The 12,863-nt window shown below is 41.7% G+C and overlaps 1 protein-coding gene across 1 annotated transcript in view; it reads left to right on the top strand.

Annotated features, from left to right (window-relative positions):
• Window positions 1-7,883, top strand: part of PYCR1 (pyrroline-5-carboxylate reductase 1) — a 44,779-nt gene extending 36,896 nt beyond the window's left edge. Inside the window, exon 8 of the mRNA XM_089669662.1 lies at window positions 6,335-7,883. Coding sequence (XP_089525788.1) covers window positions 6,335-6,497 — 163 coding nt within the window. The 3' untranslated portion in view covers window positions 6,498-7,883. The remainder of the gene's footprint in view (window positions 1-6,334) is intronic.
• Window positions 7,884-12,863: the final 4,980 nt, after the last annotated feature.

Below are 12,863 nucleotides of genomic sequence, written 5' to 3'. Positions count from 1 at the left end.
CTGTCTCAAGACAGAAGCACAACTAGAAGTTGGTGCTCCGTCTGGCTTGTCAATCCCGACGACTTCCGATGCCGCGACTATATTAGGGGCAATAGATGGACACTGAAAAACAGGAGAATCGTTAATACCCAACAACTGGTCCCCCTTTGCCTGAGAACTAGATTCTCTATTAGTAGGCGTGTCAGGGACGGTACACACATCTCCTGTCATTTGACTCAGTGTTCTCCTCTGTTGGTTTAAGGCTTGGTTGCCTATTAATTCTGTGACCCTTGGTTGGTCACAGGAGCTGCTCCTAAAAAAGGATTGGATGGAAATTGAGTGACAAGCCTGTCCATTTGTTCAGCCATTTTGCTGACCTGTGCCTCTATTTGTCCAATACGCTCAGAGGAGTCATTCTGTTGATTCTCCCTTTTCCTATACTTGCGCTTGTATTTTGGACGAGACTGGTAATGAGACTCAGAGTCAGAACTACTGCTCTGGTCCCGACGCCATTGTTCTCTCTGAGGTTTTGGGGTCTCCCTGTTATTAAAGGGAGCCTGGGGTACTGTATCCCCCCTTTGAGCCTGAGGGTGTTCTTGGCGTGGAGGAAATCTTTGGAAGTCGGAGTTTTTATTAAAATTGGGATTCTTATTGTAATTATGGTTCCTGTTGAAATTGGGGTTCCCATAAAAATTCCCATGTTGGTTTTGGCGAGGATAATAGAACCTCCGAGGATACCATTGACTCCTTTGATTCTCATCACTGTACTGACCCTTACCATACTTTTTATTCTTCTCACTTCCACTACCGTAGTTTCCTGGCTTTTGTCTATCCTTTCTCACCCACTGGTTTTGGGGTGCAAAGTTATGGACCTCCTTCACTTGCTGGGTTTGAGGTACAAATCTAGGGGAACCATTGGTTTTACCCCCACGGACTACTTCCGCATATGATTTCTTCTCTGCCTGCAAATTTGGATTTGGAGGGGAAACGGTAGTGGCTGCTACTATCTTGGGGCTATTTTTAGGTTCTCTTTTTATCCCGCCCTCACTGGACTGTTGGATCGAGAATAAATAGTCACTCTCTCTCACCAACCAATCAAGAGAGCATCCCTTTCTGTAATCCTTTGCAAGTCCCAATTTTATGTAAGCAGGTAATGCTTCATAGAATAGTGTCTTGAATTCTGGCTGGTTAGGATTGGGATCCTTTTCAGCCAGGAAATAGGCATTTCTGAGGACAGCCAGAAATTCTGCAGGGCTTTGGTGAGGACCACACTTTAAATTGTAGGCCGCAGCCTTGGCAGAGGTTACAGTTTTATAAGGCCCAAATTCCATGTGGCACTTATGTTTAACCTCTCTCCAGGACTGATTGGAGTAGGTCCTCAAGGTCTCAAAGAATTGCCGGTATTTCTCTCCAAACACCCATGGCAGCAATTCTATTTTGGTGTGGTCATCTCTAATGCCCAGAATCTCTAACGTCTGTTCATATGTTTTCATGTGTTCGGTGATCTCAAGGGACCCTTTCTTAGAAAACATAGGAACAGTGTCCTTCAGGAACTTAATGACCTTTGGGGTGTCATATCTCCTGAATGACCCCTGGGATTTCCCTTCCTGCCTATATGAAACCTCATATTTTTCTTCAGAGCGCTCTGGAGTGTATCTTGAAAGCTTAGGAGGTGACCTATATTCTGACCCTGACTCACTATCCGATATTTCGCTGTGATGCGGGTATCTCCGCTCATCAGTCTCTGGCTTGACTGGGTTGGTCCGTCTTTGGACCCCAGAATTTATTTGGGCCGTCAACCTTATAATCTGCTCCTCCAGAGTTTTCTGCTCAGATTTTATCAAGGTAAGTTCTGACTGGTCATGCTTATCCCCTGGGTGAACTTTAATTTTAACAGGAGATAACCTCTCTGATCTGAAGTACTTCACCTCATCTTTTAAGTCCTGATACTTCTCTTGAAGTTGTTTTAATTCCTGAAAGTTTCTTTCATACAGGTCCTGAGCACTTCGAAAGTCTCCGACCAATCTATCATAATGTTTCTCGGATTCGTCTAAACGAATACCGGCATGACCAAGCTTCCCTTTCAAAGACTCAATGTCCTGATTTTTGCTTTCTAACAAGAGGCGGGCCTCTGACAACTCTTCCCTTAGAGTCATGGTCCGCTGGGCAGCTCCAGCGGTCATGAACCATAACATGGGCCAAGCTTCTAGGAGAAGTCTGTCACGGCTTCTATCACTTTCTGCTCCAGCAAATGCTATTAAAAACCCAACAACCTGGCCCTTTTGGTTGAACAGGTCCTCAAAGGTGCTCATGGCCTGCTTTTTCTCTTCATCCACAAATTCATTATTGCTATCCCCCAGACCTAATCTCTTGCGGAGATAATCTATTACTTCACATTCAACATACTTCTGCCAAGCACCGGCAGCTTTCCGGGCTGGCTTCATAGCTTCCTGCTCAATGCCTTGAGCCGCCATATTTTCCTCGTTATGCTTGGAAGAGGTGGATCCGTGATTACTGGATGCCATTTTGATATAAAATATATGTTTGACAAAGTGTACAAGTATACAATCACCAGTGCGTTTTGTGTTATGGTACGATTTCTATGGCTCTCAGCAGCGTCTCCAAATTTATCCTGTGGTGGTTTATGTAAGGATATATATTATTTATAAAGGGCGTGTCCCTTTCCCTTAGATGAAATATTACAGTGCCTCCAGCCGTTAAAATACGGCAAATATTTAGTAAACCAATAATTTGGACACCTTGATAATTTGATCACCACTTATTATTATACCTTGAATTCTTTTAGCCAATATGATTTCGTACCATACACACAAAATTTGCCTTATAATAGATAAATATAAAAATTTATTTATGTACAAAAATTATATATATATTAACACAAAACGCAAAAGACTGGTGATAAATGAATATTGGTACACACAATCAAAAACATATCTTACCAATGTAAGACACAATAATAAGGTTTCTAACTAATTACATCAATGTCACAATTTTTAAATGATATGATTATTTATTAAATTTATTAATAATTAATAATTTCGAATATCTCAAAGGTTATATTCTCACAAGCCGTGGCCATAGGATTGCAAGAAGCAAGCCCTTGATATATGATACTCTGGTTATTAATATTCAATAAATTATGAAATATGAAAAAAAAATTATAATATGGCAACAAACTATTTTTAACAGTAAAACAGGATCTCTCTACATATATCTAACTACCCAATATTGTTGTGATACACTAAGGTAATTTTATGATTCCACACAACAGAGAAAATAGGTGATATAAAATCAAATAAACATCTCACCACACCCGGAATTCAGACTAGGCAACTCTCCCGTGGATTTAGCTGGCAGTGGAACGCCTTTAGACTGATATTATAGGGCAAGTGATAGATATTCAGTAGGGGAGAATGTAGGAAGTTATAAGGTTAGAGGTTTAGAAATTTAGTTAAAGTTTTAGGAAGTTTGAAAGTATGAAAGAGTAGTTATTCAGCAGAGATCTTCTTCAGATGTCAGGGTCTTCTTGTGATGAGGTCTCTTCTTGAGCTTTTTCTTGATGAGCTTCCTCTTGTTAAAGGTACAAAGGCTTTTATATCCACTAATCCATTGTTCTAAGATACCTTCCCACCAGGCTTCCTGATTGGCTAGTTGAGAAATGTGTGTACATAAGCTATTTCTCACCTGCCCGCCAGGTGGCGGTCATGTATCATAGAACAATTTGAGTATTTGAGATGACTCATACCTTGGGTGGAATCTTAAGGTAATTTCAGGAATCAAATATACGTCTTTTTCCAGATATAAGCGATCATACCTATGATATTCTAAATAGGGACCATGGAATATAGGTGTATATTCAGTTATTCCTTCTTGAAATACCATCCTGTTTGTTTCCTGATAAGACATGTAACTAATGCTAGTTTATAATACATCTTACTTCCCATCATCTCAATACTCAAGTTAGTGATATATAGTTCCCATTTCTGAATATTTAGTGGTGTGTAAAATCCATCACATCTCATTTATAATATGTTTTTGTAATATATTTTTGTAATTATATACAGTCAACTTTTAGACTTTATATACAGTCAACTTTTAGACTTAAATGTCCTAAATTTCACCCCTTTGTTTTAGAATCAACATTTTCTCTGTGTAGGAAAAAAAAAACTTTCTGTTTGCCTGGCCCTTGTGTTGGACTCATGGTAAACAACTGTTAATGCTTTCACCCTTGGTGAACAATAGTATATTTCAGAGGTCTGTTGGTTCATCACACTCTGCACGTTTTGGTTAAGCTTTCAACCAGTTGAGTTCCCGTCTCATTATTGTTAAAATGTTTGAAAGTCGAAGTCCTATCTGGCTATTTGTTTGACTTTCTGTATCTGCATTCTTCTCAACCTCAATATACAAATAGTCCTTGTTGACAGTTCAAACAGTCTTATTGTCTTGGAAAAGTCTCACTTCCCCCCTTCTCCATTTCTTAACTAGAATCCTTGATGGTTCAATCAAGACAAAATTAACTCTTAGCATCCGGCTATACTGAGCTGTTTGCCATATAATATTATGTCTTGATAAAGTCATATTTTTGAGACATAATTCAAAAGGTCCACAACAGTGTGTATATATATATATATATACACACATATACAGTGGGGGGGAAAAAAGTATTTAGTCAGCCACCAATTGTGCAAGTTCTCCCACTTACAAAGATGAGAGAGGCCTGTAATTGGCATCATAGGTAGACCTCAACTATGAGAGACAAAATGAGAAAACAAATCTAGACAATCACATTGGCTGATTTGGAAAGAATTTATTTGCAAATTATGGTGGAAAATAAGTATTTGGTCAATATGAAAAGTTCATCTCAATACTTTGTTATATATCCTTTGTTGGCAATGACAGAGGTCAAATGTTTCCTGAAAGTCTTCACAAGGTTGGCACACACTGTTGCTGGTATGTTGGCCCATCCTCCATGCAGATCTCCTCTAGAGCAGTGATGTTTTGGGGCTGCCGCTGGGCAACACGGATTTTCAACTCCCTCCAAAGGTTTTCTATGGGGTTGGGATCTGGAGACTGGCTAGGCCACTCCAGGATCTTGAAATGCTTCTTACGAAGCCACTCCTTCGTTGCCCGGGCGGTATGTTTGGGATCATTGTGATGTTGGAAGACCCAGCCACGTTTCATCTTCAATGCCCTTGCTGATGGAAGGAGGTTTGCACTCAAAATCTCACGATACATGGCCCCATTCATTCATTCTGTCCTGTACATGGATCAGTCGTCCTGGTCCCTTTGCGGAGAAACAGCCCCAAAGCATGATGTTGCCACCCCCATGCTTCACAGTAGGTATGGTGTTCTTTGTATGCAACTCAGCATTCTCTCTCCTCCAAACACGACGAGTTGTGTTTCTACCAAACAGTTCTATTTTGGTTTCATCTGACCATATGACATTCTCCCAATCCTCTTCTTGATCATCCAAATGCTCTCTAGCAAACTTCAGACGGGCCTGGACATGTACTGGCTTAAGCAGGGGGACACGTCTGGCACTGCAGGATCTGAGTCCCTGGCGGCGTAGTGTGTTACTGATGGTAGCCTTTGTTACGTTGGTCCCAGCTCTCTGCAGGTCATTCACTAGGTCCCCCCGTGTGGTCCTGGGATTTTTGCTCCCCGTTCTTGTGATCATTTTGACCCCACGGGGTGAGATCTTGCGTGGAGCCCCAGATCGAGGTAGATTATCAGTGATCTTGTATGTCTTCCATTTTCTAATTATTGCTCCCACAGTTGATTTGTTCACATCAAGCTGCTTGCCTATTGCAGATTCAGTCTTCCCAGCCTGGTCCAGGTCTACAATTTTGTTTCTGGTGTCCTTCGACAGCTCTTTGGTCTTCACCATAGTGGAGTTTGGCGTGTGACTGTTTGAGGTTGTGGACAGGTGTCTTTTATACTGATAACAAGTTCAAACAGGTGCCATTGATACAGGTACTGAGTGCAGGACAGAGGAGCCTCTTACAGAAGAAGGTACAGGTCTGTGAGAGCCAGAAATCTTGCTTGTTTGTAGGTGACCAAATACTTATTTTCCACCATAATTTGCAAATAAATTCTTTCCAAATCAGCCAATGTGATTGTCTGGATTTGTTTTCTCATTTTGTCTCTCATAGTTGAGGTCTACCTATGATGCCAATTACAGGCCTCTCTCATCTTTTTAAGTGGGAGAACTTGCACAATTGGTGGCTGACTAAATACTTTTTTCCCCCACTGTGTGTATGTATATATATATATATATGTGTGTATATATATATATATATTTTTTTTTTTAATCAAATTTTCTTTCTCCCCCTAGAGAGCTCCAGCTTTATGCAGACCAAGAGAAGATCCCAGCAGCCGCTATCAAGAAAACGACGCTCAGTAAAGTGCAGCAAGAAACTCCAACGATTTCCACCGCTTCCCACGGGGTGAAAGTCAGTCTGTTCAACAACAAGTCTCCAGGAGCAAGAAAATACTGAGAGGGGCCAACTATTCCAGGGCAAAGCCATAGACCAGCTGGATGGGATGGACAGGGCGTGTATGTGAGGCCATGGACCTACAGAGTCTAAGAGCCACCCTTCCATGGGCCTGAAGGGCTAGGAGTCCTCCCGCTGAGACAGCTATGATTGGTTCTCGGCAGATCTCTGGTTATGATGATCAGATTTTTATGCAGGACGCAACGACCATAGACATAGGTTTATGCAAAAGCTGGAACCTTGCAGGAGTGCAGGAGCGAGTCTGCAGCCCCCTGATGCGGCTGTGGATCTGCTTCTGCATGCCTGTCCAATTTAGACGTGACGGTTTCCCTGCAGCTGCTGCATCTGCATTAACTTCCAAAAAGGCCAAATTGCTCAGGTGGCAAAAGGGTTAAGGAGTGCAGTGGTGTCACTTCCCCTCCTCTTCATGACCTGCTGATTTGGATAAGAAGGCCCCTTTCACACAAAGGGTGAATTGACAGTATAGGGCTGCTGGAGCAATCCACTGCTCCAGCAGCTCTGTTACCGCCTACGGTGGAGTGTAGTGCGGTGGGCAATCCAGACCTACCCTTCCTTCTTTTTTTTTTTTTTTTTTTTTTTTTATGTAAAAACTTTATTTGAAGTGTACCAAACATACACTTCATTTATGGCAATGTACAGCAGCACAATGTGCTGTGTGATTTGGCACAGTTCGCTGCGATAAAATACAGCATATCTGCATTTTATCGCAGCACACTGCAGCCATCTGCTGCATGGTAGAGTGAATGGGACAGTGCAGTCTGTTTATGCACAGCCGACTCTGTCCGTGTCTGCTCTGCATAAACTGAATGGACATGAACCTGTATCTGCCTACCAGATCTGCTCCATGTGGACAGAGTCCACCCCGTGTGACGGGCCTAAAGGAGCAGCCAGGTCAGCTTTTCTATCTGCATATGTATACTTGCTGTTGGCACCTAACTGGCTCCTAGTGCTGCTCCTTCCTCTTCCAGTCTGAGTTCTGCTGTGTTGCAGACAGGAAGCTGATATAAAGACAGATTCGGGTAATTATGATAGTTGTATGTAAGCAGTCAACTGTAGATTTTTTTGTATTTTTTTTTTTGTTTGTTTTTTGGTGAACCTGTTTCTGCCGAGAACTGATGATGGCTGTCCAGGTTAGCGCAGGCCTGGGCCAGTCTGGAACGGGCTCTGGGGGTATATGAACGTTGTATGTGCATGTCTGTCCTGCCTTCTGTTCTATTGGATCTTCTTTATTTTTATATATTTTTTTTTTTTAATGTCCAGAAGTTGATTTGAAGATACTTTTTAAATGTTTTAAAAAACTTTATTGCTAACCCAACGGTTTAAAATGATTTATTACATTTGGACTTGGAAAAAAAAATTGTAAATATACCACTTGTTATTGTGTTTCATTAACCCCTTCCCCTCCTGAGGATTTACCCCCCCCCCCCTTTCCTGACCAGGACATTTTATTGCGTTACGGTGCTGCGTTACTTTAACTGACAATTGCGCGGTCATGCAATGCTGCACCCAAATGAAATTTTACATCTTTGTTTTCCCCACGAATTGAGCTTTCTTTTGGTGGTATTTGATCACCTGCACATTTTTTATTTTTTGCGCTTAAAAAAAATGATTTTGAGAAGAAAACTATATTTTTGACTTTTTGCTATTAAACACGTCCAGTAAAAAAATTTTTAAAATCAAATTTCGTCATAAATTTAGGCCAAAATGAATTCTGCTCCATGTCTTTGTTAAAAAAAAATATCCCAATATGTGTAAATTAATTGGTTTACGTGATAAGTTATAACGTTTATAAATGGCGGTATAGATACTGGAATTTTTTTTTTTCTACTAGTAATGGCGGCAATCAGCGACTTAAAGCGGGACTGCGGCGGACATTCTGATACTGGGGGGGGGGACTGACTTGGTGTCACTGACCTCACCAGTGACACCAATACAGTGATCAGTGCTAAAAAAAAATAATAAAAAAATAAAAAAACAAAGCACTGACACTGTACTAATGGCACTGGGCAGGAAGGGCTTAACATGAGGGTTGATCAAAGGGTTAACTGTGTGCAGGGAGTTTATTACTAGGGGGGGCAATGTCAGTGTGCTTCAATGTATTCACTCTGCTCTGGATGGCTGTGCTGTGTACAGCCATCCAGAGCAGTGTGCCCAAGTTGACAGGGAGGAGAACTGTTATTAAACAAAAGAGTCCTCCTCCCCATCAGAGATGCTCGATAATCACCGGGTGCCGGCAGGTAATCACCAGCTGGGACCCAGAGATTGACAGCCGTGAATGGCCCCCAACCCGGAAATGCAAAATCGTGTGTGTGTATGTGATTTTTGCGCACCCTGCCGCCCTGTAGCAGTATCTGCTATAGGGCAGCGGGAAATCGGTTAAATGGGGAATCTGGTAACATTTATGAATATACACTATATTGCCAAAAGTATTGGCCCCGCCCTCCAGATCATTGGATTCAGGTGTTCCAATCCCCTCCATGGCCACAGGTATATACAATCAAGCCCCTAGGCATGCAGACTGCTTCTACAAACATTGGTGAAAGAATGGGTCGCTCTCAGGAGCTCAGTGACTCCAAGCGTGGTCCCGTGATAGGTTGTCACCTGTGCAAGAAGTCCATCCGTGACATTTCCTGGCTACTAAATATTCCACGCTCAACTGTTAGTGGGATTATAACAAAGTGGGAGCAACTGGGAACAACAGCAACTCAGCCACCAAGTGGTAGGTCACGTCACATGACAGAGCGGGGTCAGCGCATGCTGAAGCGCACAGTGCACAGAAGTCGCCAACTGTCTGCAGAGTCAATAGCTAAAGACCTCCAAACTTGGTGTGGCCTTCAGATTAGCACAACAGTGCGCAGAGAGCTTCATAGAATGGGTTTCCATGGCAGAGCAGCTGCATCCAAGCCTTACATCACCAAGTGCAATACAAAGTGTCGGATGCCGTGGTGTAAAGCACGCCACCACTGGACTCTAGAGCAGGGGAGACGTGTTCTCTGGAGTGACCAATCACACTTCTCTATCTGGCAAAGCCGACGGACATGTCTGGGTTTGGCAGTTTCCAGGAGAACGGTACTTACCTGACTGCATTGTGCCGAGTGTAAAGTTTGGTGGAGGGGGGGATTATGGTGTGGGGTTGTTTTTCAGGGGTTGGACTTGGCCCCCTAGTTCCAATAAAGGAACTCTTAAGGCGTTAGCATACCAAGACATTTTGGACAATTTCATGTTCCCAACTTTGTGGGAAGAGTTTGGGGATGACCCCTTCCTGTTCCAACATGACTGCACACCAGTGCACAAAGCAAGGTCCATAAAGACATGGAGGAGCCAGTTTGGGGTGGAGGAACCTGACTGTCCTGCACAGAGTCCTGACCTCAACCCCATAGAACACCTTTGGGATGAATTAGAGCGGAGACTGTGAGCCAGGCCTCCTCCCCCGACATCAGTGCCTGACCTCACAAATGTGCTTCTGGAAGAATGGTCCAACCTTCCCATAGACACCCTCCTGTGTGACATTACTCCAGCCAGGCCACACAGTCTCTATGGGGTCACTAATGTAACTGTAACCCCCCCCCCCATTTACCTTGGAGTATTCACTCTGTGAAAGGTCTCCCCACCTTGTGGACTTTGATGTAGGTGGGCTCTGATGACCAGAGACCACCTTACATTGGAGTTCCCCTTTACACCACAGCATTCACCCTTACATCAGGGTCCGCGGTGTTTCCCTTTACATCAGGGTCTGCAAAGTTCCCCATTGCATTGTATAGGGAAAATCCTGCAGACTCTGATGTAAAGGGGAACTCTGTGGTCTCTTTGTGTAAAGAAGGGGGTGCTCTGGTGACCCCTTACAGCAGAGTTCCACTTTATATTCTAGACATTCTGTAGTGTTCCCCCTTTTATATCAGGGTCTGCAGATTTCCCCCTAACACTCTGAGGACCCTGTGGCCTCTGATGTAAAGGGTAGTTCTGGACTCTGATGTACGGGAGAACTTTGTGGAGTGTGATGTAAGTGGGAACTCTGGGGTCTGATGTATGGGGAATGCTGTGGACTGTGATGTCAAGGGACGCTCTGTGGCTCTGCAGAGTCCCCAGCATTCCCTCATACATCAGACTCCACAGATTTCTCCTTTACATCACAGTCCACAGTGTTCCCTTTTACATCAGGGTCTGCAGAGTTCTCCCTTGCACTGTAAAGGGGCACCCTACAGAATCTGATGCAAAGGGAAGCTATGTGCTGTGTTTAACCAATTCAATACCGGGCACTTTTACCCCCTTCCTGCCCAGGCCAATTTTCAGGTTTCAGCGCTCTCACACTTTGAATGACAATTGCGCGGTCATACAACACTGTACCCAAACTAACATTTTATCATTTTCTTCACACAACTAGAGCTTTCTTTTGGTGGTATTTAATCGCCGCTGGGGATTTTATTTTTTGCTAAATTAACAAAAAAAGGCTAAAAATTTTGAAAAAACCCCACATTTTTCTTTGTTTCTGTTATAAAAGTTTACAAATAAATAATTGTTCTTCATAAATTTAGGCCGAGATGTATTCTGCTACATGTCTTTGGTGAAAATAACCCAAATTAGGATGTATTTTTTAGTTTGTAGGAAAGTTATAGAGTTCACAAACTATGGTATAGATCTGAATATTGATCAATCCTGAAGTACTGACAGCCAATCTAATTTCTTGAGGTCCAAGAATGTCAGAACAGTACAGATATCCCCAAATGACCCCTTTTTGCAGAGTAGACAGTCCGACGTACTTCATAAGAGGCATGGCGAGTTTTTTGAAGTTGTATTTTTTTGTCATTTTTCAGAAAATGAAAACAAAAAAAATTATTTTCACTTTTTTTTTTTTTTTACACATACTGTCACCAGTGCAGTATAGCGTCTTCATATAACTGGCATGGCGGTGATCAAGGACACTGACTGGTGACAGTGTGGGAAAAAAAGATAAAAAAAAAATAAAATATATATATATATATATATATATATATATATTTTTTATATTTTTTTATTATTTTAAATTTTTTATTACATTTTTTTTTCATATTTCACTATGTCCAAAGTAGTACAATGTTACCATAGTAACATTGTACTACTTTGGGGAAGTTATCAATAATTTTTTTTTTCTACATAATTTGCTTATAGCAAAGTATTACTTTGCTATAAGCAAGCATTTACCTGAATGACATCGATTCATTCAGGGTTTTTTTTTTTTTTTTTTTTTGTGCTTAGCTGTGATTTGACCACAGCTAATCACATGACGTGCATGTGATAAGCTGTGACCATTCACAGCTAGACACTAGTATACAATGGATGGCATGAATTAAGCCATCCATTGTATACAACTGTCATGTGACCTGCTGTGATTGGTCACAGCAGGTCACATGGTACTGTCAACGGGGCCGATACTCAGATCTGTCATCGGCCGTGTCCGAGGTACACGGCCGGTGACAGATTGCGCAGCTCTGCAAGCGCGCAAACTGCGCATGTGCGGAAGTACGCCAAATGGCGGCCTCCTGGAAAGCTAGTGCATTTGCTGGGCGTCAAATGGTTAATAACCAAACCTTCATGTAAATGGAGAAATATGTTTTTGTCTTTTGTTATGCCTTAACCAGTTGCCAACTGGCCCACAGTAAAAATACTACGTGTATGGAAAAAAATGTATGTGTCTTCTGGGTGGGGGGCGCTCTAGCTGCCCTCGGCTGTGCTTCCATTCGCTCCAGCACATGCCAATTAGCGGGTTCTAGCCAACTATTTATGGCCAGAACCTGCTGATCGGCGGAGCAAATGACAGCAGAGAGCTCTGTGTTGCTAAACATCACAGAGCTCTGTACTGACTGCAGCAATGTGGAAAGACAGGAGAAAAAAACTGGCCCATTCCTTAGTGAAAACGCCAAAAGGTAAACACATTGTTAGTTCCCCTAGATGTTAACACCTTCCTAGCCAGTGATAATATACACTTATTGGGATTTTTTTTTTTTTTTACTAAATGTAGCAGAATACATTTTGGCCTAAATTTATAAAGAAATTTGATTTTGAATTTTTTTTATTGTATGTTTCATAGAAAGTATAAAATATTATTTTCTTTGCCATTTTTGAAATTCAAAATATTTTTGAAGTTTGGAAGATTGCTATATACTTTCTATTTTATTATAGTCTATTTTTTTCTATTCTATTCCTTTATTTTCTATTCTATGATATTCTTTTCAAAATTTGAATTGCATAAGATGGCTGTACAGTATTCTTTTTATTTTATCCTATTCTATTTTTTTCTATCCTATTCTTTTATTTTCTATTCTATTTTTTTTTTTTATTCTATGATATTCTTTGTGAAATTTGAATGATATA

Source organism: Staurois parvus, unplaced genomic scaffold (assembly GCF_062004578.1).
Source record: "Staurois parvus isolate SC_StPar_1 unplaced genomic scaffold, SC_StPar_1.0 ptg000003l, whole genome shotgun sequence".
Lineage (NCBI taxonomy): Eukaryota > Metazoa > Chordata > Amphibia > Anura > Ranidae > Staurois > Staurois parvus.
The sequence above is the reverse complement of the archived record's forward strand: the minus strand, read 5'-3'. Positions and strand labels throughout refer to the sequence as shown.